The sequence below is a fragment of the Prionailurus viverrinus genome, chromosome C2 (genome assembly GCF_022837055.1).
Source record: "Prionailurus viverrinus isolate Anna chromosome C2, UM_Priviv_1.0, whole genome shotgun sequence".
NCBI lineage: Eukaryota > Metazoa > Chordata > Mammalia > Carnivora > Felidae > Prionailurus > Prionailurus viverrinus.
The window spans coordinates 99,306,873-99,333,533 of NC_062569.1; the positions used below are offsets into that span (position 1 = coordinate 99,306,873).

The 26,661-nt window shown below is 36.9% G+C and overlaps 1 protein-coding gene across 2 annotated transcripts in view; it reads right to left on the bottom strand.

Annotated features, from left to right (window-relative positions):
- The window catches only part of GRAMD1C (GRAM domain containing 1C), a 115,015-nt gene that overhangs the window by 17,259 nt on the left and 71,095 nt on the right, over window positions 1-26,661 (bottom strand). For both annotated transcript variants that reach the window (XM_047874270.1, XM_047874271.1), the window contains 6 exons: window positions 23,753-23,915; window positions 17,110-17,247; window positions 5,264-5,382; window positions 3,547-3,689; window positions 2,652-2,755; window positions 919-1,095 (listed from right to left, as the gene is read on the bottom strand). In XM_047874270.1, coding sequence (XP_047730226.1) covers window positions 919-1,095; window positions 2,652-2,755; window positions 3,547-3,689; window positions 5,264-5,382; window positions 17,110-17,247; window positions 23,753-23,915 — 844 coding nt within the window. The remainder of the gene's footprint in view (window positions 1-918; window positions 1,096-2,651; window positions 2,756-3,546; window positions 3,690-5,263; window positions 5,383-17,109; window positions 17,248-23,752; window positions 23,916-26,661) is intronic.

The window sequence follows — 26,661 nt, forward strand, 5'->3', positions numbered from 1 at the left end:
CCTGACTAATGTGAAACTAATGTATGAAAAGAAAACCTATGTTTGGCCTACATTACAATTAATTTACTCTAAATAAACAATCAATTCAATACATCATGTATGATCTCTAGTGAAGTTCCATCTCTGCAAATAATATTTGAACTGGGTTTATATACAATGCTTCCCTCCTTAATTTTTTTAATTACCCTCACCTGTTCTCTGTTGCCCAAACTTTTAAATTCCAAAACTAAAGAGCTTAAATTTAAATAGTAAATAAACATTCACACTAAGATATAAGCCTCAGAAGAGGATTTGATAATGTAGAATGAGGATGACAGTTTTATAGTTCTAAGAGAAAGGGAATTCTAAGAGGCAAGATGTCTTCAAATTTGAGAATGGGGACAGTAAGAGTCAAATTCCATCTTTGCAATTTGCTGGGTTGGACCTGACAGGTGCAGAAGGACTGAAAGCATATCATCAGTTTAGTACTTTCAAGGGTTAGAAGTCAAATGTCTGTAAATGCTAGGTAGGAAGTTAACAGAATGAAGCAGCCAGCAGCCAGGGACAGTGGTGCGGACTGGTGACTTGGGAGCACATGCTCTAATGGCACAGCTTCTACTAAGCTCCAGCAACTGTTGCTGTGAAGAGATTTGGGTCCAGAGCTGTCAGATGTGAGTTTTTACATAAAAACTCCCACCTTTTAAAATATCATGTGGGCCAAATAAAACACCTCTATTGGCCATATGCCTGCCATTTTGCAACTGCTTCTTTACACTTACACATTAGTTATACTGAAGGAAGTCCGAGTTTGGTAAACATTATCAGAAAAGGAGAGGAAAAAGGGAAACCTCCTTTCTGATATGTCCTATAAACAAGAGATGTATTCTGCTTCATATAAGTAAACTAAAATCTTCCATCTGTTTACTACATAATAGCTACCTGAAATATCCCCTTTGGCATCCAAGCCCACATCTCCAGAAGAGCGCTGAGAAGAAAGTTTAGGAACTGTTTCTGCTGTTCGGTTGAATGTTCGCCTTCTCCTTCGTAAGCCACTAAGTTTTCCAGCGTCTTCAACGGACTGATTTAACACAGATTCTTCCGCTAATAAGTTTGATTCTAAGAAGGAAAAAAAAAATCTTTAGACAGCAGAGAAACCTTCTTGACTATAAGATGTGAGGGTAGGGAGGGTATTGCTTTGTTTTCAGTTTTGTTTTTAATTTTTTTTAATTGTTTTATTTATTTTGAGAGACACAGAGAGCATGAGCAGGGGAAGAACAGAGAGAGAGGGAGACACAGAATCCAAAGCAGGCTCCAGGCTCTGAGCCTGATGTGGGGCTCAAACCCACAAATCATGAGATCATGAACCGTGAGATCACAACCTGAGCCAAAGTCGGACACTTAACTGACTGAGCCACCCCGGCGCCCCTTCAGTTTGTTGTTTTAAAGCCTTGGTAACTTTCTTTAACTATTACTTAGGCTCTTGTGGCCTAGATTCAAACCTTACTATTAATAAAAAGTTTTGGAGGATAAAGTGATCCTATAATGAGGCTTCACTATTCTAGGAAGAATGAACTGTATTAATAAATGATGGAATCATCAGAGCAAATTCACCATGTGCTATATTAAATATTAACATAATGATTTCAGTTATGGAAACAACAGGCTACCCACTTACACTGGATCATTGGAAAGATTTCCAAGAAAGACTGTGGTACTTGATTGTCAATATCAAAGGAAGGAGGAGCATATAATAGTTCTAGTTTATAAATGAGGGTTTGCAAAAAGTGAGTACTGGTAAGAAAAATCTGCAAACAACCTAAAAACCTCATTTTTGTCTTTTTTTTTTTTTTGACCTTTCCTTCACCAGATTTTTTATTAGAAGCTCATTATCCAGTGGCCAAACTAATTTTTGAATAACATTTTCTTTGCTCCTGATTAGGAGTTTAATAATGAATAGACAAGAGAGAAGAACAAGAAAAATAACCAACAAACTAGATAATCAAGCCTTACTTTACCCTGAGCTGACTGACCCCAGCTTTTCTTTAACCAGAATTAATTATGTTTATGTATATATATATATTTTTTTCTCATGTTTTATTTTAAGGAATATCCAAACAGAACTATATCACTTCCCCAATCTAGTCCCTACCTCCACCAAATCCATACACGTACGTGTTACCATTGCTAAGTGGGCCTGCATAAACCCAAGGAAGCTGCATTGATAAGGATTGCAGGGTAGAGGTGGGGCCACCAAGGAACACCAAGTGCATATTTGTGGTAAGTTATGCAGTTTCTCACTACAGTCAGCCTTCTTGGCTCCTTGCAGGGAGTGACAGCTCCTCACTGTGTGATCTTGGACAAGTCACTTAACCTCTCTCTCTGTTTCAATATTTATTCTTTACTAAAATGGAAAAAAAAATAATAGTACCTACTGCACAGTATTGTAATAGGTTGATATTTATAAAGCATGCAGAACATGTCGGGCATATAATAAGCATAATATGAATGTTTGTTAGACCAATGAAAATTAAAGTTTCCAAATTCCAAGTCGGGTAGTTAGGATCACTTCAGTGGGAGTCAATTCAACGTCATCTGCTGTGAATCCAAATGAGATTATCAATCCGTTTTGTTAATATCTTTACAAAAATAGATAAACTAAGAAATTTACAAACCAAGCTGTCTGAAATAGTCCTCCAATGAACTCCAGGAATTCTTTTCAATTAGAGATTTGATAATGGCCCATGGTTGTTTTCTGTACTTCACATCTGTAGAAACTCTAATAAAATACAGAGGAAAAAAGTTTATTTAAAGGATAGAATTTAGTTCTATTATAGTTGTATTTATAATCTAAATGTAAGATATGTCCACTGGAAAGCCAAAGGACTCAAAGTCATTAAGACTATGAAAGAAAATTTATGCACTGATGACAACTTTTTAGAAAATTACTATACGCTGCTAATAATTTCATGAAATTTTCCTTCTAAGTATTTGGCATTTTATTTTTTCCTTTCTCTAGCCCTGAATTTTCTTTACTTAAACAGCAATAAAGGCTCAAAATAAATTCTAAGTTTTCTAAATGCCTGTATAAAAAAATCTCTAGTGGTCATAAATTAGGTAAAAGTAACTACATTAACTAAGACCAAGCAAAGCACATGGTGGCACATCACTATCTTTAATACACCAACATTTCTTATTTCCATTGCAGCAATGTGCTCACCATGTGCTCCTCAAGAACTCACAGCTGCCTTGACATAAAACAGGGTCCTGTGACTAGTTTTGGCCACTGGACGGTGAACACAGTTCTAGAACTCTCTTTTCCTGTAGCAACTGAAACAACACATATTCTGGATGGTGCAGCTACAGAATGTCAAAGTGTTCATCAGTTTGTGGCCTTGAGTAAGGAGCTCCACCCCTCTGCTGACCACTGGTGGTCATATAATTTGAGCAAGAAATAAAGCTTGGTTGTCTAAGGCTACTGCTAAGATTTTAGGATTGACATGTTCCAGAATAAAATCTCACCTATCCTGACTAATATTTCATTTACGATATTCATTTACGATAGCTCACCTCAGCCGGCATTTCTGTTTTGAGGATCGGATGATATGGTATCTGTTCAGGGTATAGAAGTAATCATGGTAGGGAACATCATGTGTCAGTACTTCTGAATCTACCAAATAAAATTGTGCTTCCCGACTTTCTTTATACAGTGTCTGTCAAAATAAGATTAAACATTTTTTTTGCATGTTCAAGTTTAATATATCAAATTCCTTGCCAATTTAGAACACATATACTAAAATTACAAAAGACATGAGAAGCCTATATACAAACCCAGAAGAGCCTTCATGTTGGCTATGCAATCTATGAATTGAGAAGATGGGACCTGCAGAAAGAGTATTTGTTGCCTGTCATTTCATTGTACCATTATTTTTTCCTTCTTTTAGGTATGAGGAGGAGAGTCTCTTATGTATGTCATTAGTTTATAAAAATTTTTAAATGTTCCTGATAGGGGAACAATTTAAAATTCAAACTGGATGAAGCAAAGACCCACCCCAAAATTCATAAAAATTTAACAATCACCCTTCACCAAAAAAGTGAAGGAAGCTTGGGGCACCTGAGTGGCTCAGTTAGGTGTCCGACTTTGGCTCAGGTCATGATCTCGTGGTTCTTGGGTTCGAGCCCCGCATCAGGCTCTTTGCCAACAGCTTAAATCCTGGAACATTCTTTGGATTCTGTGTCTACCTCTCTCTCTGCCCCTCCCCCTCTCATGCTCTGTCTCTATCTCTCAAAAATAAATAAAAATGTTAAAAAAAATTTTTTTTCAATGAAGAAAGGGGACAACCAAAGAAAACACTGCCTACCTTAACAGGATTTGGAGTGGTTACTGGTCAAACCTTCCTCATTTTAACCATACCCTTTCAACCTATCCTGTAACATTATCAAAGATTCTCCAATGTCAAAATACCAAACTCTTCTTACATAAGTCCTTTTAAACACTGGACAAAAACCATAATAGCATAACTAGTTCAGATGTTAAGATATTTTCTAACTATTTGCAGAGCAGATACACTATACCTCAACATAAATTGGTCAAACACAAACTCTACTATAAAGACAGAGCCACACTGGCCAGAGTAGAGCACTGAATATCTTATCATCTCTTCCCATACATCACAGCACCCCTCTAGTTATTTGGCTATAACTCTTGGCATGATCCCGTATATTGGATTCCAGTAGTGTTCTTTATTAAGCCATTTATTATGGAAAAGTTAAAACATACACACGAGTAGAAATGAGGTATAATGAACACTCATAAACTCAACAGCCAGCTTCAACGTTAACTCTTGCCCAGTCCTGCTTCATCTGTACCCCATCCCCACATTCCCTCCCTCTACCACCATGCTCTCCCTGGCTAGATTACTTTTAAAGGATACCCCAGATATCAGAATAATTTTATTCATAAATACTCCAGTGTATCTCTTTATTTCTTCAGTGTGTCTCTTTAAAAGATATTCTTTTCTTTAAAATACAGCTACAATACCATTAATATATGTAAAAAATTAGTAATTCCTTAAATCTCCTAAATATATTTTTAGTTGGTTTGTTTGAATTAGGGTTGGTTGATTTGGTTGATATGCCTCTTCAGTCTTTTTTAATCTGTAATAGTTTCTCCTCCCTTTTGTTTTGCCATTTATTTCTTAAAATTGTCTTGTTAACTGGGGACAATGACAGGTTTCTCTCTTCCCACATATATGATTCTTTTGGAATACTGATGGAGGAAACATACCTGCTTTTCAGTGGCAGTGGTGCACTTTCCAGTAAGTGGATTATTAAGGATTATAGTGTAGGTCATGGTTCTCAGTTGATCACCTCCAGGTTCTATTTTCCAAGGGGTGGACACTACATCTAATCACAGCAAACGTAAAGAGTTGGTTCTAAAACTCTGAAGAGTATGACTTGAAATGGAATCAGAGGTAGGGCTTTTTTTAAGTATAATTAACATACAGTGTTGTATTAGTTTCAGGTGTACAAAAAAATGACTTAACAGTTCTATACTTTACCCAGTGCTCATCATGGTAAATGTACTCTTAATCCCCTTCACCTATTTCACCCATCCCCCCAAACACCTCCCCTCCAGTTACCACCAGCTTGTTCTCTGTATTTGAGTCTGGGGTTTTATTTGTCTTTTTGTTTTCTCTTTTGTTTTCTTAAATTCCACATATGAGTGAGGTCATATGGTATTTGCCTTTCTCTGTCTTATTTCACTTTGCATTAATACCTTCCAGGTTCATCCATGTTGTTGGAAAGGGCAAAATCCCATTCCTTTTTTTATGGCTGGGCAATATTCCATTACACACACACACACACACACACACACACACACACACGTACGTACGTATACATACACACACACAGACACACCAACACCATCATCACCTCTTCTTTATCCATTCATCTGTTGATGGACACCTTGGCTGCTTCCAGATCTTTGCTATTGTAAATAATGCTGCAATAAACACGGGGGTGCATATATCTTTTTGAATTGATGTTTTCATTTTCTTTGGGTAAAAATCCAGTAGTGGAATTACTGAATCAATGGTAATTCTATTTTTAATTTTTTGAGGAACCTCCATACTGTTTTACATAGTGGCTGTGCCAGTTTGCACTCCCACCAACAGTGCACGAGGGTTCCTTTTTCTCCACATCTTCAACAACACTTGTTATTCCTTGTGTTTTTGATTCCAGCCATTCTGATAGGTGTGTGGGGTATTTCACTGTGGTTTTGATTTGCATTTCCCCAATGATTAATGGAAAGAAGTAGTTTTTAATTATTTAAATTTTTATTTTTGACCAGTCCTAATACCCTTTTGACAGTGTTATCATTTTAACATTAAAGAATAGTAAAATTAAATGTAAGGCCCTCTTCTTGTATGTGACATATTCCCCATCTTTGATCCATTTACTTCTAAATTGTTGTCTATTAACACACTTTCTTTCTTTTCTTTAGAAAAGAAAATTAAAAGTTGTTTCATCTGTAGGCTTCATTTTAAAGTCCCCAGTACCTGTGAAGAGAAATATTGGCACCAACCTTATTAAACACAAACAGAACAACACTTTAACATTCCCATCATTGAGGACAAAACCTTGAAAGACATTTGCCATTATGCAACAATAAGACCTTGATCCCAACTTGTGGAAAAATCATGTAATGAGAAATCATGTAATGTTAATGGCTTATCTGTCAAAATCTTTAATCAAGAAGGGGGCTATGAAATGTAATGACATAGCCTTTTCCAAGTTGAGAAAGCTATAGGATAATCTCTGTATTAATGGCAAGATCTTGTTAAAAATTCTCTCTTAGGGGCGTCTGGGTGGCTCAGTTCAGGGGTGGCCAACTTCGGTTCAGGTCATGATCTCATGGTGCATGAGTTCAAGCCCGGCGTCGGGCTCTGTGCTGACAGCTCAGAAGCCTGGAGCCTGATTCAGATTCTGTGTCTCCTTCTCACTCTGCCCCTCCCCGACTCACACGCTCTCTCTCTCAAAAATAAATAAACATTTAAAAAAATGAAATAATATATATAAATATATAATTCTTCTTATTTTCCTAATAACTACACAGTGAGTAAAAATAACTTTGAAGAGAAATATATTTTTAGGTTGCGGCAAGATGGCGGCTTAGGAGGACGCTGGGCTCACCGCACGTCCTGCTGATCACTTAGATTCCATCTACACCTGCCTAAATAACCCAGAAAACCGCCAGAGGATTAGCAGAACAGAGTCGCCGGAGCCAAACGCAGACGAGAGGCCCACGGAAGAGGGTAGGAAGGGCGGCGAGGCGGTGCGCGCTCCACGGACTGGCGGGAGGGAGCCGGGGTGGAGGGGCGGCTCGCCGGCCAAGCAGAGCCCCCGAGTCGGGCTTGCAAAAGCGGAGGGGCCGGGCGGCCTGTGTTCCGACAGCAACGCGAGTTAGCGTCTGGGAGGTCAGAAATTAACAGCTCTGCTCGGAAAGCGGGAAGGCTGGAGGACAAAGGGAGGGAGAGCTGCTGAGCCCCCTGACAACAGAGCTCAGTTTGGTGGGGAACAAAGGCGCTCGCCAGCGCCATTTCCCCCGCCCATCCCCCAGCCGAAATCCCAAAGGGAACCGGTTCCTGCCAGGGAACTTGCTCGCTCCGCGCATACACCCAACTCTGCGCTTCTGCGGAGCCAAACCTCCGGCAGCGGATCTGACTCCCTCCCGCTGCCACAGGGCCCCTCCTGAAGTGGATCACCTAAGGAGAAGCGATCTAAGCCTGCCCCTCCTGCCCCTGAGCACCTTGCCTACCCACCCCAGCTAATACGCCAGATCCCCAGCATCACAAGCCTGGCAGGGTGCAAGTAGCCCAGACGAGCCACACCACCCCACAGTGAATCCCGCCCCTAGGAGAGGGGAAGAGAAGGCACACACCAGTCTGACTGTGGCCCCAGCGGTGGACTGGGGGCAGACATCAGGTCTGACTGCGGCCCCGCCCACCAACTCCAGGTATACACCACAGCACAGGGGAAGTGCCCTGCAGGTCCTCACCACGCCAGGGACTATCCAAAATGACCAAGCGGAAGAACTCCCCTCAGAAGAATCTCCAGGAAATAACAACAGCTAATGAGCTGATCAAAAAGGATTTAAATAATATAACAGAAAGTGAATTTAGAATAATAGTCATAAAATTAATCGCTGGGCTTGAAAACAGTATACAGGACAGCAGAGAATCTCTTGCTACAGAGATCAAGGGACTAAGGAACAGTCACGAGGAGCTGAAAAACGCTTTAAACGAAATGCATAACAAAATGGAAACCACCACAGCTCGGCTTGAAGAGGCAGAGGAGAGAATAGGTGAACTAGAAGATAAAGTTATGGAAAAAGAGGAAGCTGAGAAAAAGAGAGATAAAAAAATCCAGGAGTATGAGGGGAAAATTAGAGAATTAAGTGATACACTAAAAAGAAATAATATACGCATAATTGGTATCCCAGAGGAGGAAGAGAGAGGGAAAGGTGCTGAAGGGGTACTTGAAGAAATAATTGCTGAGAACTTCCCTGAACTGGGGAAGGAAAAAGGCATTGAAATCCAAGAGGCACAGAGAACTCCCTTCAGACGTAACTTGAATCGATCTTCTGCACGACATATCATAGTGAAACTGGCAAAATACAAGGATAAAGAGAAAATTCTGAAAGCAGCAAGGGGTAAACGTGCCCTCACATATAAAGGGAGACCTATAAGACTCGTGACTGATCTCTCTTTTGAAACTTGGCAGGCCAGAAAGAATTGGCAAGAGATTTTCAGGGTGCTAGACAGAAAAAATATGCAGCCAAGAATCCTTTATCCAGCAAGTCTGTCATTTAGAATAGAAGGAGAGATAAAGGTCTTCCCAAACAAACAAAAACTGAAGGAATTTGTCACCACTAAACCAGCCCTACAAGAGATCCTAAGGGGGACCCTGTGAGACAAAGTCCCAGAGACATCACTATAAGCATAAAACATACAGACATCACAATGACTCTAAACCCGTATCTTTCTATAATAACACTGAATGTAAATGGATTAAATGCGCCAACCAAAAGACATAGGGTATCAGAATGGATAAAAAAACAAGACCCATCTATTTGCTGTCTACAAGAGACTCATTTTAGACCTGAGGACACCTTTAGATTGAGAGTGAGGGGATGGAGAACTATTTATCATGCGACTGGAAGCCAAAAGAAAGCTGGAGTAGCCATACTTATATCAGACAAACTAGACTTTAAATTAAAGGCTGTAACAAGAGATGAAGAAGGACATTATATAATAGTTACAGGGTCTATCCATCAGGAAGAGCTAACAATTATCAATGTCTATGCACCGAATACCGGAGCCCCCAAATATATAAAACAATTACTCATAAACATAAGCAACCTTATTGATAAGAATGTGGTAATTGCAGGGGACTTTAATACACCACTTACAGAAATGGATAGATCAACTAGACACACGGTCAATAAAGAAACAAGGGCCCTGAATGAGACATTGGATGAGATGGACTTGACAGATATATTTAGAACTCTGCATCCCAAAGCAACAGAATATACTTTCTTCTCGAGTGCACATGGAACATTCTCCAAGATAGATCATATACTGGGTCACAAAACAGCCCTTCATAAGTTTACAAGAATTGAAATTATACCATGCTTACTTTCAGACCACAATGCCATGAAGCTTGAAATCAACCACAGGAAAAAGTCTGGAAAACCTCCAAAAGCATGGAGGTTAAAGAACACCCTACTAACGAATGAGTGGGTCAACCAGGCAATTAGAGAAGAAATTAAAAAATATATGGAAACAAACGAAAATGAAAATACAACAATCCAAACGCTTTGGGACGCAGCAAAGGCAGTCCTGAGAGGAAAATACATTGCAATCCAGGCCTATCTCAAGAAACAAGAAAAATCCCAAATACAAAATCTAACAGCACACCTAAAGGAACTAGAAGCAGAACAGCAAAGGCAGCCTAAGCCCAGCAGAAGAAGAGAAATAATAAAGATCAGAGCAGAAATAAACAATATAGAAACTAAAAAAACTGTAGAGCAGATCAACGAAACCAAGAGTTGGTTTTTTGAAAAAATAAACAAAATTGACAAACCTCTAGCCAGGCTTCTCAAAAAGAAAAGGGAGATGACCCAAATAGATAAAATCATGAATGAAAATGGAATTATTACAACCAATCCCTCAGAGATACAAACAATTATCAGGGAATACTATGAAAACTTATATGCCAACAAATTGGACAACCTGGAAGAAATGGACGAATTCCTGAACACCCACACGCTTCCAAAACTCAATCAGGAGGAAATAGAAAGCTTGAACAGACCCATAACCAGCGAAGAAATTGAATCGGTTATCAAAAATCTCCCAACAAATAAGAGTCCAGGACCAGATGGCTTCCCAGGGGAGTTCTACCAGACGTTTAAAGCAGAGATAATACCTATCCTTCTCAAGCTATTCCAAGAAATAGAAAGGGAAGGAAAACTTCCAGACTCATTCTATGAAGCCAGTATTACTTTGATTCCTAAACCAGACAGAGACCCAGTAAAAAAAGAGAACTACAGGCCAATATCCCTGATGAATATGGATGCAAAAATTCTCAATAAGATACTAGCAAATCGAATTCAACGGCATATAAAAAGAATTATTCACCATGATCAAGTGGGATTCATTCCTGGGATGCAGGGCTGGTTCAACATTCGCAAATCAATCAACGTGATACATCACATTAACAAAAAAAGAGAGAAGAACCATATGATCCTGTCAATCGATGCAGAAAAGGCCTTCGACAAAATCCAGCACCCTTTCTTAATAAAAACCCTTGAGAAAGTCGGGATAGAAGGAACATACTTAAAGATCATAAAAGCCATTTATGAAAAGCCCACAGCTAACATCATCCTCAACGGGGAAAAACTGAAAGCTTTTTCCCTGAGATCAGGAACACGACAAGGATGCCCACTCTCACCGCTGCTGTTTAACATAGTGCTGGAAGTTCTAGCATCAGCAATCAGACAACAAAAGGAAATCAAAGGCATCAAAATTGGCAAAGATGAAGTCAAGCTTTCGCTTTTTGCAGATGACATGATATTATACATGGAAAATCCGATAGACTCCACCAAAAGTCTGCTAGAACTGATACATGAATTCAGCAAAGTTGCAGGATACAAAATCAATGTACAGAAATCAGTTGCATTCTTATACACTAACAATGAAGCAACAGAAAGACAAATAAAGAAACTGATCCCATTCACAATTGCACCAAGAAGCATAAAATACCTAGGAATAAATCTAACCAAAGATGTAAAGGATCTGTATGCTGAAAATTATAGAAAGCTTATGAAGGAAATTGAAGAAGATTTAAAGAAATGGAAAGACATTCCCTGCTCATGGATTGGAAAAATAAATATTGTCAAAATGTCAATACTACCCAAAGCTATCTACACATTCAATGCAATCCCAATCAAAATTGCACCAGCATTCTTCTCGAAACTAGAACAAGCAATCCTAAAATTCATATGGAACCACAAAAGGCCCCGAATAGCCAAAGGAATTTTGAAGAAGAAGACCAAAGCAGGAGGCATCACAATCCCAGACTTTAGCCTCTACTACAAAGCTGTCATCATCAAGACAGCATGGTATTGGCACCAAAACAGACACATAGACCAATGGAATAGAATAGAAACCCCAGAACTAGACCCACAAACGTATGGCCAACTCATCTTTGACAAAGCAGGAAAGAACATCCAATGGAAAAAAGACAGCCTCTTTAACAAATGGTGCTGGGAGAACTGGACAGCAACATGCAGAAGGTTGAAACTAGACCACTTTCTCACACCATTCACAAAAATAAACTCAAAATGGATAAAGGACCTAAATGTGAGACAGGAAACCATCAAAACCTTAGAGGAGAAAGCAGGAAAAGACCTCTCTGACCTCAGCCGTAGCAATCTCTTACTCGACACATCCCCAAAGGCAAGGGCATTAAAAGCAAAAGTGAATTACTGGGACCTTATGAAGACAAAAAGCTTCTGCACAGCAAAGGAAACAACCAACAAAACTAAAAGGCAACCAACGTAATGGGAAAAGATATTTGCAAATGACATATCGGACAAAGGGCTAGTATCCAAAATCTATAAAGAGCTCACCAAACTCCACACCCGAAAAACAAATAACCCAGTGAAGACATGGGCAGAAAACATGAATAGACACTTCTCTAAAGAAGACATCCGGATGGCCAACAGACACATGAAAAGATGTTCAGCGTCGCTCCTTATCAGGGAAATACAAATCAAAACCACACTCAGGTATCACCTCACGCCAGTCAGAGTGGCCAAAATGAACAAATCAGGAGACTATAGATGCTGGAGAGGATGTGGAGAAACGGGAACCCTCTTGCACTGTTGGTGGGAATGCAAATTGGTGCAGCCGCTCTGGAAAGCAGTGTGGAGGTTCCTCAGAAAATTAAAAATAGACCTACCCTATGACCCAGCAATAGCACTGCTAGGAATTTATCCAAGGGATACAGGAGCACTGATGCATAGGGCCACTTGTACCCCAATGTTCATAGCAGCACTCTCAACAATAGCCAAATTATGGAAAGAGCCTAAATGTCCATCAACTGATGAATGGATAAAGAAATTGTGGTTTATATACACAATGGAATATTACATGGCAATGAGAAAAAATGAAATATGGCCTTTTGTAGCAACGTGGATGGAACTGGAGAGTGTGATGCTAAGTGAAATAAGCCATACAGAGAAAGACAGATACCATATGGTCTCACTCTTATGTGGATCCTGAGAAACTTAACAGGAACCCATGGGGGAGGGGAAGGAAAAAAAAAAAAAAAGAGGTTAGAATGGGAGAGAGCCAAAGCATAAGAGACTGTTAAAAACTGAGAACAAACTGAGGGTTGATGGGGGGTGGGAGGGAGGAGAGGGTGGGTGATGGGTATTGAGGAGGGCACCTTTTGGGATGAGCACTGGGTGTTGTATGGAAACCAATTTGTCAATAAATTTCAGAAAAAAATAAATAAATAAATAAATAAATAAATGTTAAAAAAAAAAAAAAAGAAATATATTTTTAGAACATGGCACAGGTCATTTAACAAGGCAAAGACTACATAGGTATAGGTAATGGCATCGTGAACTCTTTTGCAAAGATCTGACTAAATCACCTAATGCTGTTCACACAAATGGACTTAGGCAATTAGTATACTTGACTGCTATTTGTCAACATCTTAAAATACAGAAGACTTATCTAATCTATCAACCATCACCAAAAAATGAAGCAAAGCTTTGTGATATAGACAATTTTACTCAACTTCTTTCATATAGCTAGGCCTTGAGATTTTTTGAGGGACCCTGAAGCTGCATTTTGAGTATGTGGAAAAAAATCTTACAACTAAACTAAAAAGGCAGTATTACAAACTATAGAATCTTCCCTACAAAATTATATACATATAGTTATTTAGTTATTTTTAATAATCTCTACACCCAACATGGAGCTTGAACTCATGACCCCGAGATCAAAAGTTGCATGCTCTTCCAACTGAGCCAGCCAGGCATCCCTACCATACAGAATTTGCTGAAAAAAATAATTTATTTAATTGTCCATGAAAGAAGATACAAAATTTATTCTAAAATACTTTTCAAGCAATTATTTTGGTCCTATGTCAGTCTGTTTCAAAAAAATTATACAAATAATCCATTGTTAATTAGCAACATAATTTTAAGGTATCATTGGATTCTGCTATAAAATTGCACACTACTCAACAAAAAAACTATTAACAAGGGTAAAAGTATGTCTTCCACTTGTATTGTAACCAATTTTACCAACAATCCTACTGAATCATGTACCAGAACATCATATAATTAACAACATTTTGGACTAGTCAAGCCCCCCAATACCTAAGTAAAGCTCATCATGATACAAAAAATCAGGGATGAAATTATTTTTAAAATACAACAATGTACAAAGGACACATCAGCCACTTGATATACTGAATTAAAGTAATAAAAAGCAGGATCTGCAGAATCCTTTATGAATCCTTTGATGTAATAAAGTTTTTAAATTGGCAAATCTTCATTCCATTAGGATGGCTGTTATCACAAAGACTGAAAATAACAAGTGCTGGCAAGGATATGGAGAAATTGGAACCTTTATGCAGCATTGCTGGGGAGAATGTAAAATGATGCAGCCATTCTGGGGGGAATGTAAAATGATGTAGCCATTATGGAAAACAGTATGGCCATTCCTCAAAAAGCAACCATAGAGTTACCTAAGGATCCAGTAAGTCTACTTCTACATATACACCCAAAGGAATTGAAAACAGGGACTCAAACAGATATTTGTATATCAGTGTTCACAGCAGTATTACTCACAATAACTAAAAAGTAGAAACAACTCAAAACTCCATCAATGGATATGAATGGATACACAAAGTATGTATATACATAGAATGGAATGATATCCAGCCTTAAAAAGGAATGAAATTCTGACACATGCTACAAGGATAAACCCTGAAGACACGCTAAGTGAAATAAGCCAGACACAAAGGGACAAATATTGTATGATTCCACTTATTTGAGGTACCTAAAGTAGTCAAATTCGTAAAGACAGAAAGTAGAATGGTGGTCATTAGCAGTTGGGAGAAGGAGGAATAGAGATTTATTTTTTAATAAGTACAGAGTTGCAGTTTGGGAAGATGAAAAAGTTCTGAGGATGGATGGTTTTGATGATTATACAATGTCAATGTGCTTAATGCTACTGAAACGAACACTTAAAAATGGTTAAAATGGTATATGTTATGTTATATACATTTTACCACAACAACAAAAAAATGGTGAATTTTGGGAATGGCTATATGGGTTTTATTATACTATTCATGCAACTTTTCTGAAAGTTTATAATTTTAAAAATTAAAAAGTGGAATATAAAGACTTAAAACTGAGTTTTGAATTATAAAAGCAGTGTCATACAACTGCTAACAAAGATTTAAAAGAACACCTATTTACAAGTTCCCTAATTAAAAAAAAAGATCAAGTAGTGCTGAAATTTTAGTTTAGTGCCGAAATTAAATTCATAAATAATTGACTATACAAAATCTTTTCATGAAAAAAGAAATACTTCTTAGTATTTTTAAAAAGAAGCCTTTGAAACCTATTCTCAAGAAATAGAACTTTGATTACCAGGTAACAACTTCAGAAGATAGCAGAATGGTGTACAGCAAGCAGATTCTCTTTGGGGGCAAAACTTCTGATGAACTGTAGGTCTAAACAGCACCATTCCTATTACTGTCTATACTTGTAATTAGCCAGAAGCTTTTGCTTCCAAAAGCCATTTATAACATCAGATAGCAAACACAGTCATCCATATTGAAGCTAGATAAATATCAGACACCTGGTACAGTTGTGAGTCAAAAAACAAACTTCATTTAGTACCAGCATGGAATAACATACTAGTTCCTCGGGGGTCTTTGCAGCCATAAACATGACAGGGCAATATCAACAAGCATCATCTTAGAAAATTAAGAAAAATAACATATCCAACTATTTTGAAATATCAAGTTCTCCAGGTAGACATAAATAGCAAGAAAAATACAAAACAGATTTTGAAGAGATATAGTTAAATATAAGCTACTGCATGAAGAGGAAAATTTATATTCCTCAGATATTCCACATTTTTAAAACTAGAAGAACAGAAAAAAATGATTTTTTAAACAGAGAGTTCTTAATTACAAGACTCAATTGCTATCAATTAGAAATCACTTTGCTATACTACTCTGAATAAGAATAAATTATTTTTTGTATCTAGAATCCATATCAATGATATAATCTATGAATACATAGAAGTTTCAAATAAAAGAATAATATCTAATGGTTAATAAAGTGGCTCAATTATAAACTATATTTAAAACTGACTGCAGAATAACTTTCTCTTTGACTATGTCAAGTGATTAAACTTACATGAATCTCTGCTGCTGCTGTTTTATAATGTTTTATAGCAATCTAAACCATGTGCTCCCAAGGTTTATCAAATATTTTTGAATATTTAGGATAAATTCAGTTTCAAACTATAAGCTTATTTGAGATGTTTAGCAAAATAGAACTTTTAACACATAATCAGTGCAATCCTTTTTATGAGTCTAACTAATTTCCTAACTGGAATATTTTTTTTTTTTTTGGTGTTTTCATTGAGATATACCATAACCATTGCAATCTCAAGTGTACGTCTAGCTCCATGAATTTACACAAAGAAAACACACATGTGTACCAGATCAAGATAGACTTTACCAACATCCCAAAAGTTCCCTCCCACTCTTTACCTGCCCAATTCTCCACACAGCAAATACTATGCTGATTCTATGTCCATAAATTAGTTGTGCCTGTTTTTGAACTTTATATAAAGAAATCAAAGTATGTACTCTTCTGTGTCTGGCTTCTTTTGCTTAACATTATATCTGTGAGATTTACTGATATTGTTACAAGTAGCAACGATTTGTTTTTTTTTTTCATTGCTAGTATAGTAATCTTTTGTGTGAACATACACAATTTGTCTATCCATTCTATTATCCATACCCACCATATATTACTGGTGGGTATCTGGGCTGTTTTGTTTTGGGACCATTATTAATAATGCTGCTATGAACACTGTAGTACATGTCATTCGGAATACACATACCTACTAGTAGAATTGGTGAGTCATAGAGAATTTTTATGTTCAGCTTACTGCCAAACCATTTTGCAAAGTGATTGTACCAATTTACACCCTACTAGAATCCAATTGTTCTGCAATAGAATCCTTTTAAATTAGGTTCAAATAACTGAACTGGTACATTAATAAATATATAGGGTTTTAGTTTTCAAAGGGTGTGAACCTCATTGTAGGTAGGATCTGACTAATTGAACAATTACACTGCTCACATGTAAATTTAACCAAAACGCTTAAATATTAGTTTATCTATCACCAAAATAAAATCAAAGTCTAATTTTCCCCCTGACAACATAAATTAATTTATATAGGCTTAACTCTTAAAGGATAATAAAATTCTCCCAAATTTATCATTAAACACAAAACCAACCTATTATATTTCTAGAATCGGCAAATCTCTGCATGAAGCGTGAACTGGTGAAGAGCAATTCAAACATTCTCTCAGCACTGATATGAAAAACACGGTTGATAAAAAGTCTTCCATGAAGATCTTTCTCAGGCATATTTTCTGGGGAAACAACAGCAAAAGGAAACAACAACAACAAAAAACACAGGACTGAAAGGGAAGAAACTAAGGAATGGTAATTTCAAGATTTCGTTTTTGTTTGTTTTGGCACAAAATGGTTTTTAAATGTGATTACAATGATCAGCACATTCCAAAACACTACTAAAACTCTAAATTGGCATTATATACATATGTACTGTATATAATTATACATAATATATATTTAATTAAACCATATATGATCAATATTTCAGTCATCAAAACCCTAAAGATATAAAAATATTTAACCTGAATGATACCAAACTCTTGTACTACATCACTCAAAAGAATACTTCAAAAATGATAAGGTTAATACTGGGATATATAGGGATGTATCTACCACAGCAATTAGCAGGTCCTATTTCTGAATGGTCATACATTCAATAGATATTAAGTCATGAGTGGCTCTAATATCTGCTGCACTCACCAACTTGGTAGCCTGAATAACGTTTCAAACCTGACTTAAAGCCACCTGCCCCAAGACAAGTCTTATCGTATTCACAACCTATTTTCAATACCACACATTAAAAGAACTAAGAAATCCTTCTGAAAAGTATTCTTCAAAGCTAAGTAGAACCCAGTGGAATATTTAATTTTTCTGGGAACCTGATAATGATGATGATGTTGAAAACTACCAGTAGCAAATGAAGAAGCAATATCTGCTCACCTCTCCTCATATTCCCTGGAAACATTATATAAAATAGCCCATGCTTATATGGTGCTTACCATATATCAGGCATTGTACTAAGCACCTTATAAGTACCCATTCATCTTATCCTCGCAGCAATCCTGTGAGATAAATGGTATTATCATCACCTTCATTGTATAGATGAGGAAACTGAGGCAATGAGAGAGAATTGCCAAAGCTCCATGGCTAGTGAGTGACTGAAATGGAATTTGAATTCACTACAGCTCCAGGGCAACACAAACTTAACCTCTATTTTATTGCCAGGAGTTTAACTTAAAAGAATCAAAAAGGAAATTAAAAAAAAAAAAAAAGACAGCTAGGAATAAGAATCTGATAAAGGAAATAGAGTAAAGCAATCCAATATGAAATTTTAATGATTTCAGGACTAGGATTATTTATTATTTCAAGGATTACGCTCCATCAATACAGAATAAAAACTGTGACAAAAGCCCCCCATATTACAGATATCATGCTCTGACAACTGTCTGTGTAGGCCATCTGTCAATATTAAGCCATGGGAAGCAATCCAGTCAAGCAAAAGGCAGTAGTTTAAGAATCAGAAAAACTCTTCTAGTTCTGCTTTCACCCCAACTATTCCTTTTTCTCCCTCATCAAATGATTTGTGTTTCTCTATTTTGCTACAGGTGCAAAGAACTTAGGGATATCAGATGGATATTGATTTACCTTCTCCCTGCAACAATACTTTGTGTAGGCAAGAGCTAGTCACAGAAATTTCAAATAATGGCTCCTTTCATAGAGAAATAAATCACTGAAACTAGGTAATATGCTAAGGTTTTCTGAGATAACTTCCCAATTAGGCTTGAGAAATAGCTTTTTCTGAAATAGAATGTATGTTCATTGAAAAAATTACTGATATATTCACAAAGAAAACAAACAAGTATAGATGATTCTATTAATCCTGTTCATTTCCTTCATGAACTTATCCTGAATTGTAATTATTATCTTTACTGGCTTGTTGACTTGTTTATTGCCTCTCTCCTGCATAAGACTCTAAGTTCCATCTGAGTAGGGGCTATGTCAATTTTAAACACCTATATACATTATGTATTTGGCACATAAAAGTGTTAAATAACTATTTCTGAATGAATGACTACTGAAAGTGCTTTAAAAAAAGTATCTTACGGTCAATTTTTATTTATAGGACTTCCATTTTGCAACCATATTTTTTAACTTTTTATTTCGGAATAATTTTAGATTTACAATCAATGAAGCTCGGTGTTATTGTTACCCTTTTCCAGTAATGTCCTTTTTTTATAAAAAGATCCAATCCAAAATACCACACTGTATTTCATTGTTTTATCTCCCTTATCTCCTCCAGTTGTGATAGTCCCTCACTCTTTCCTTGTTTTTTAATGGCCTTACACACTTGAAGAACTCTGGTCAGGTATTTTGTAGAATGTCCTTCAATTTGGGTTCATCTGTTTTTTCATGATTGTACTGGGGTTGTGGATTTGGCGAAGAACACCCACAAAGGTGAAGTCCCCTTCTCATCAAACTCAGGGGATCCAGGGTATCAGCATGAGTTATGATAATGGTAACCTTGATCATTTGGTTATGGTGGTGTCTGGCAGGCTCCTCCTCTGTAAAGTTACCATTTTTACCTTTCCATATTCTGTTTGTTAGAAATGCGTCACTAAGCTCAGTCCATGCTCAAGGGAAAGAGAATTAAGCTCCACTTTCTAGAAGGGGGAGTATGATTGCTTCTTGGCCTTTTGGCTAAGATCAAGTGTAGAAGGGGGAGTATGTATGTATATTATTTGAAACGCTGTAAGGAAGGCTTGTGTTTTGTCCCCCCCTTGTTTGTATTTATTTGATTATTTGTGTCAGTATGGACTCATGAATAGTTATTTTATACTTTAGGTTATAATCCAATACTATCATTATATATTTTGTTGCTCAATTTTTTTTTTTTTTTTACTTTGGCCATTAGGAGCTCTTTCAGGTTGACTCCTATGCCCTTTTGATACACCTCTTTTTTTTTTTTTGAAGCATTTCTTTACTTCTGGCCCTACAAGAAACTCCAGCCTCATTTTGCATATTCCCCACCTCAGCCCTAGAAGCAGTCATTTCTCTAAAGAACTCTTAAACTGTAATTTTTCAAAAGTAAGTTTCCTATTCACATTTATGAAGGAAACAAACTATACTCACATAAATATTACATTTTCATATCTCATTTAAACTCAATTAGTTGATCAATTATTCTATATTATGACTGACAAAATGGAATTTGTGGTATTACTATTAGAAATTAATAATACCTTTTGTATGGAAATTAATTCAAGGAAGTAAGAACCTGAAATAAACTATTTCCATCTGGGATTATTTATGTATGACATTCACAGTACTTTAAAGCCTCCTATCCAAGTAAGATCACCAGTGATATTGCTGTGACATATGAAGCTAGCAAGTGGTATTTCAAGTAGGGAAGGGAACAGCGCTCAACCTGAGAGCAGGTAACTATTTCCAATAAAGAAGAAACATCTCTTGAATTGAAAATATTCAAACCTATCAGTTTGAAAGTAGCCAGTGGAAAGGATGGGAAAAGTGAGTCAGATAAATAAATATGAGAGGGACATGGGCATGAATGGAACTAAAACCTTATGTGGACAGTGTTTTGAGAGTTCACGAAAAATGTACCAGATAGGTATGCAAGAAAAGCAGATTTGGAGTTTAATTAAGTAACTAAGGACGCACAATTTGTTCTATCCTGTATCTTCTTAAAAGCTGGTGACCTGCTGTCTTCTTGACATAGTTTGAGGGCTTTCTTTACATGTGAAAAACCAAGTTCAATTTGAGAGTGTTGTTTAAAAACCTGCCTCAGGTAACTATGTCAGGGTTACCTGGTTTAGTCTCATGGTGCTTCCCTGATGTGCTAGACTATTTCATGGCTTTTTCTCTGCTTTCCCCAGAGGCTTACTTGTCCTCACCTTTATTAATTAGCATCACCTGATATCTGATTCCTATTTTTCTTTGCATGAGTTTCCAATTCATCTTGGTCTATCAGCTGTAGATCAATGGATTCTAATTTTGTTATTCTTATGTGCCCCTCCCCCAGCCTAATCTTTGCCTCACTTAGCTTCCATTCTCAACATAAGTGACTTTGGTTAGGGCACCCTGTCACACCAAGTTCTGATCTAAGCAATTAAAACTAAACTTAATTCTGTCATGACACAGCCCTGGTATCTCATGACATCAGCCAGTTTGTCAGCTTCCACTCAAGGCTCTACCTCCTGGGGCAGATGTTTCACAGACTATCCGTGACACGCATAGAGCAGGGCAGGTGAAAGAAGTAAACCCTGATAGCAACAGAAATGTTATTTTGGCCAAAAATACAGCCACAATTTCATTATACTTGTAGATGTGGATACATTGTGTCAACTCATCTTCATCTGCCAGGAAACTCCTAGCATCTTCTCAAATTCTCTGCGCTCCTACCCAAAACTGAGCATGTAGTTAATAAGCTGCAGAAAGCCTATCAGCAACAGCACTCTAGATAAACAAGGTTCTTCTACAGCTTATTCTATGAAATATTATATATCAAATTTTCAAGTTCATATATGGCTTAACAGATTAAAACACAATGCTCAGCATTTTGTTCAGGAGGTGGCAGCCCAGAACCCATTTCTGGAAGTACAGAAATGTCCCTAAAAAGGCTCCCTTCAATCTTGGTGGGTGGCCTACCATAGCATAAGATATACATTAAAAAAAGAACGAGTCAAAGCAGATTCTAGGCTAACTTTTCCTATATGGGCTTCAGTTAAACTCCACATCAAAGGGAGCACACTAGTTTCAGGCCCCTCTGTAAGATATCTCATGAGGATACATGAGTCTAGAAGGAGTCTCTCCTTCAAAATGGTACTCTCCCAAAGATTACAATCTGTAGGGGGCAGAAGAGAGAAAAAAAGGAAATCCTCTCATTTTCTCACTCAGACTGCTTACAATGGTAGATCAAAATACTATGATTTTAAATAAGATGATGTTTGGTTTAAAATACTCTGCCATCTACCTAACTCTCCCTAAACCCACACACAGATTTCCTGGGATGGTTTTCTTCTTTTGACCTTTCTTATTTTCCCCCTTCACTGATTTCAAGTATCTTCATAAGGTCACAACTTCCAGAAAATAAAAAATAGATTCCTTATAATAGCCACTTATGATAAGCCTGAAATTTTGAAATCTACTAGGGGAAAGCAACAGAAGTACTTGATTTGTTATCTAATAAGGAAAAAGTCATTACGTGCACCTTAAAGAAAACCTCCACAAAAGAAGGTTAAATGTTACATGTAAAGTCTTACTGCTGTAAAACCAGTCTTTAAAGGGACATCAGCAAGAAGGAAATGTGACCAGGGCTAACATGGACTACAGCAACTACACTGCTGTTATTCTTTATTTCTAGATATGAACACAACTTCTATGAGATATATTATCCCTTATGTAACTTATCATTAATGTTAATTTTTTAGGACCAATAAGGAAGCTCCTTTTTGAGGACCATTCTTATAAAAGAGCAGGTGAAAAAGAAGAGGGGGAAAAACTGTTTTGGTGTCACTTACCTATCTGGCCACTGGGTGCCAGAGTAGGTCTTCCTAAAGTCAGAGGTTCAGTCAGGCAGATTACTAATTCATACACACTGCAGCACACCAGAGCATGAATGGTAAGGACACTGAGACTCTAGTCATTCATGGAGCTCAATCCTCTTAAAAAAAAACTCTCAACTATGTTTTCAAAAGAACTCAACAACTGTCCAAATGCATTCTATGATTTTTAGGAACTACTGAATTTTTATTTACATTTTCAAGATCATGGATTTAGTTTTCATTAAAGATACTTACTACAGTATTCCCAAACCAAAGTCTAACTTGATTTGGATTTGGTTTTCAGAGATTGGGTCTTGGTTTGCTTTTGGATTTGGATTTGATTTTAGATTTGACTTGGATTTAGTTTTGGTTTTCATGGATTTGTTTTTCACTTACAGTAAAAGACTTCAGGAGATCCCATACCAGGTCTAATCTGAATAGTAACTGAACTAGCAAATACAGTCATGTCCTACAGATCGAAACCACTATAATGTCCCCATTCCCAATATTCTGAGCATTGCCAGATAGAAAGCAGATACAGTAAAATCCACTGGCTTTGTACCCTTTCCTGAAAGTGGAAAGTAGCCACTACTCGGTATCTTTCCCAATGTCTCCCCACTGACTTCAGATGTCAACAATCTTACGGTGAAAAAAAAAAAAAAGAAAGATTCCTTAAAATGCCCACTTAGTAAGTATGACAAGCCCCAGGTTTTCAGTATTAACTTAGAGAAAGTAGAACATGATTTTCTATAAAATTTCCTTTAAGCAGCTGGGTTTTATTTTTATTATATTCTCTACTTTTGCATCTCTCTCTTTTTCCTTCTTTTTTTTTTTTTTTTTTTTTTGGTAGTCAAAAGAAAGTACAATTATGGTGTCTGTAACACCATGCAGATTTTTATTCAGGTTTGCTTTTCCATTGCTACTGCTCCATCTCCATTGACTTCCGGCTTGGAATTTTAATAGCTAAATGTGATGGAAATCCTCACAACCCAGGCTTCTGAAAAGTGGAGATGGGTTAGATCTGGCAGCTTCTTTCCCCTATTTTCTATCAACTCCCACCATTCCTTTGGTTTTTTATAGAGTGAGAATGTGAATAAATTCTCAAACTGCACTTACCCAATACAAAGATAAACATTAAGAGACATAACTGAAATGTTATTAAAATTTATAAGAAATTCTTTACCTTCATCAACAGAATCTGAAGTGCTGCTTTTGTCCAGAGAAAGATATTCATTTTTATTCAAGTCCAGTGATTTTGATGGCACTCTACTTAACCTCTTCTCTGAAGTTAGTAAAGGACTCTTTTTGATCTGTTTCTCACTTGGGGGTTCCTCTTTCCCTAACCCCTAAAAGGAAAACAATCCAGTTTAAAAAACAGATTATTGGCTTAGATTTTAAAGTGAGATCTTTAATAATAAAGACTCTTGGAAATACAGCTCTTTGGAAAATGTGTTATGTTTGCATCACATTTCCAATACAGTCCATAAATATTTGTAAACAATAATATATGATAATACATTCTGAAATCATCTTCTGACACAGTACTGAACAATAAATTTAAGAAGAACATCATATAAGAAGAACTCACAGTCAACATCACGTGAATCACTTGAGCAGAAGGGAAAGGGGAGCAGAGAACAACAATAATAGAGCAGTAGATTCTTTAAAGTGGGCAAGGAAGAGAGGAGTCAAACCCGATTAGTGTCCCCAGACAATACTTGCCCCATCATCTCAAGGAAGAGAACTCCCCCATTCTCAAGACCAGTAACTACAGGGGAAAGAGAAAGCAAATAAAGAGAATAAGAGTCACATAAGAGTACAGTGGAGGAAAGAGGTTCAACAGGAAACAATTTCACAGCAAACTCCTAAGAACACAGTTGGCTTTGCTGTTAAAGAACTAAGGGATTGGGCATTAAAATATATTCCATATATGATGCTATCTATACTTTCTGAGAATGGTTTAATCAAGAGATGTCGTTTCTATAATAAATTTAATGTTAGGCATTAAAGTATGAATGCTATTGCTATGTTAGTATTCAAGTAGGATAGCATTAAAATTAGGTTTAATAGACCAGCATAAAAAATATCAACTACATAGCAAAGTACTTTCTTGCATTGAAAGAAGCATATCTGTAATCCTTACACTTCCTGCCCCAGATCTTTGAGTAGCAGTGAAACTCCAGGGAGGATATGGGTTTCTATTGGCCACTCAGAGAACAGAATAACAACTGGGACCCAGGACACAATTTGTGAAAGGATTAAACTACCCTCATCAGAGAACTCATTCTTCAAGCAGAGATTACTGCTAAAATTGAGACTTGATTTATTTGGGAGTACCACACTGCAAAGCAACATGCCTACTTAGCTGATCCAGAGCCTCTTTAGCAGATGCTGAGTAAGTTTACACACATATTTCTCCTGTTCTTTCTAATTAAGGTATGGCTCCTATTATAAGGAATATAGACAAATACTTGTAGGAAAAGTAACAGTCACTATCTTTTCGTGGTTGACATTTGAACAGTTTTTATTTGTGTTCTTTTCTATATTTCCTGAATTTTTACAAAGAATATTAATTTTATAACTTAAGAAAGACCTATTTCATCTTAGAAAAAAAATGTTATTTCTCGCTTTTTGTTATTTCCAACTTTCTTACAAGTAAAAAGGAAACAAAGTTAGTGACATATGATATTTGTTGCCATATGAGAATCTATCTCATCATACTGTTCTTGAATGCAAAAAAAAAAAAAAAAAAAAAAAGGACTGAACTATATTGTATCCCATAACCTGAAAATGACAATGAATGTATGACCAATCTTAAAACATTAAAATCTTCCTCTACATTCCATTCCCTTTCCTTAAATGAAATATGACCTCCCTCAGGGACAAAACTAGAAGGAAGAACCAATGGATTAACTATTCTAAGAGCGGGTACAGAAGACAATGTCAAGAAGGTTGTAAGAAAGACTCAAGATTAGTAATTTTGAGAATCTAATCCTCAAAGTCAGACTTTTATAAAAGGATCAGGAGACTGCAAGAGACCTCCTGTCCTGTTACCTCCCCAAATTTGAGTGGTTTGGTTTTCTCCATGAGAACATACAAAAAGATTAGCATCCAGAATCACCTCCCTTACTACAGTAGTAAGTTCCTAAGGGTCTCTATATAAGTAGTTTTACAAGAGATCCACAACACAAAATCTGACTGAAATAGATGAATGATGCCCGAAACAAGGTGATAACTTGGTGGCCTTTACACATTCTATTCAAAGTTTTCCCAAATTTATTCACAGGAGATGCTGAGAGCTCCATGGGAGAAATCAGAAAAGGCCCATTGCTGGCCACATGTAGATTCACCCTCAATTATAATAGCTTATGGTTATTGAATACTTAATGTGTAATAGGGATTGTTTAATGAAATTTCACATATATTAATTTATGTCATTCTTATTTAAAAAAACCCTGTGGAGTATTATAGTCCTCATCTTACAGTTGAGAAAACCAAAGCATAGAAATGTTAAGTAATTAAGTTAACATTTAAGGGCATTCAGGTAGCAAGTGGCAGAGGCAGAATTTGAAACCAAAGCTCTGCTTTAAACCAAGAAATTCAGCTTTGGCCCCAGACTTACATCCCCAGTCAGCAGAATGAAAGCTCTATAGTAGGAGCACTTCCAGCGCTTAGAGTGCGGTCTCTAAATACCATTCTTCACTAAGAACGATGGCCCATTAGGAAAATGGTTAATACTAAGTCTGGGACAGTAAGTGTACAAAGTGTGCCTGGGACATGTTGTTGTGCCAGAAAGAAAGAAAGCCATCAAAGATTATTGATCATTTCTAAAACACAAAGGAGCCCACCTGAAGGGGCTCCTGTTGCCAGAGGAGACAAACTGAGTATTAAAAATAAATAAATAATGGGGGAGGGAACAATGGGCTTATAATGATATTTGAAAAAATAAAGGAAGAAACTAACTAGTAATTAACCAGATGTGCCTACTTTCATAGTCAGCTTACGAAGCATTTACTGTTACTCAAGCATGCTACTCAGGGTTCTCATCTCCCCCTTCAAAACAAATTCTTTTCACCACACACCACTTACCCT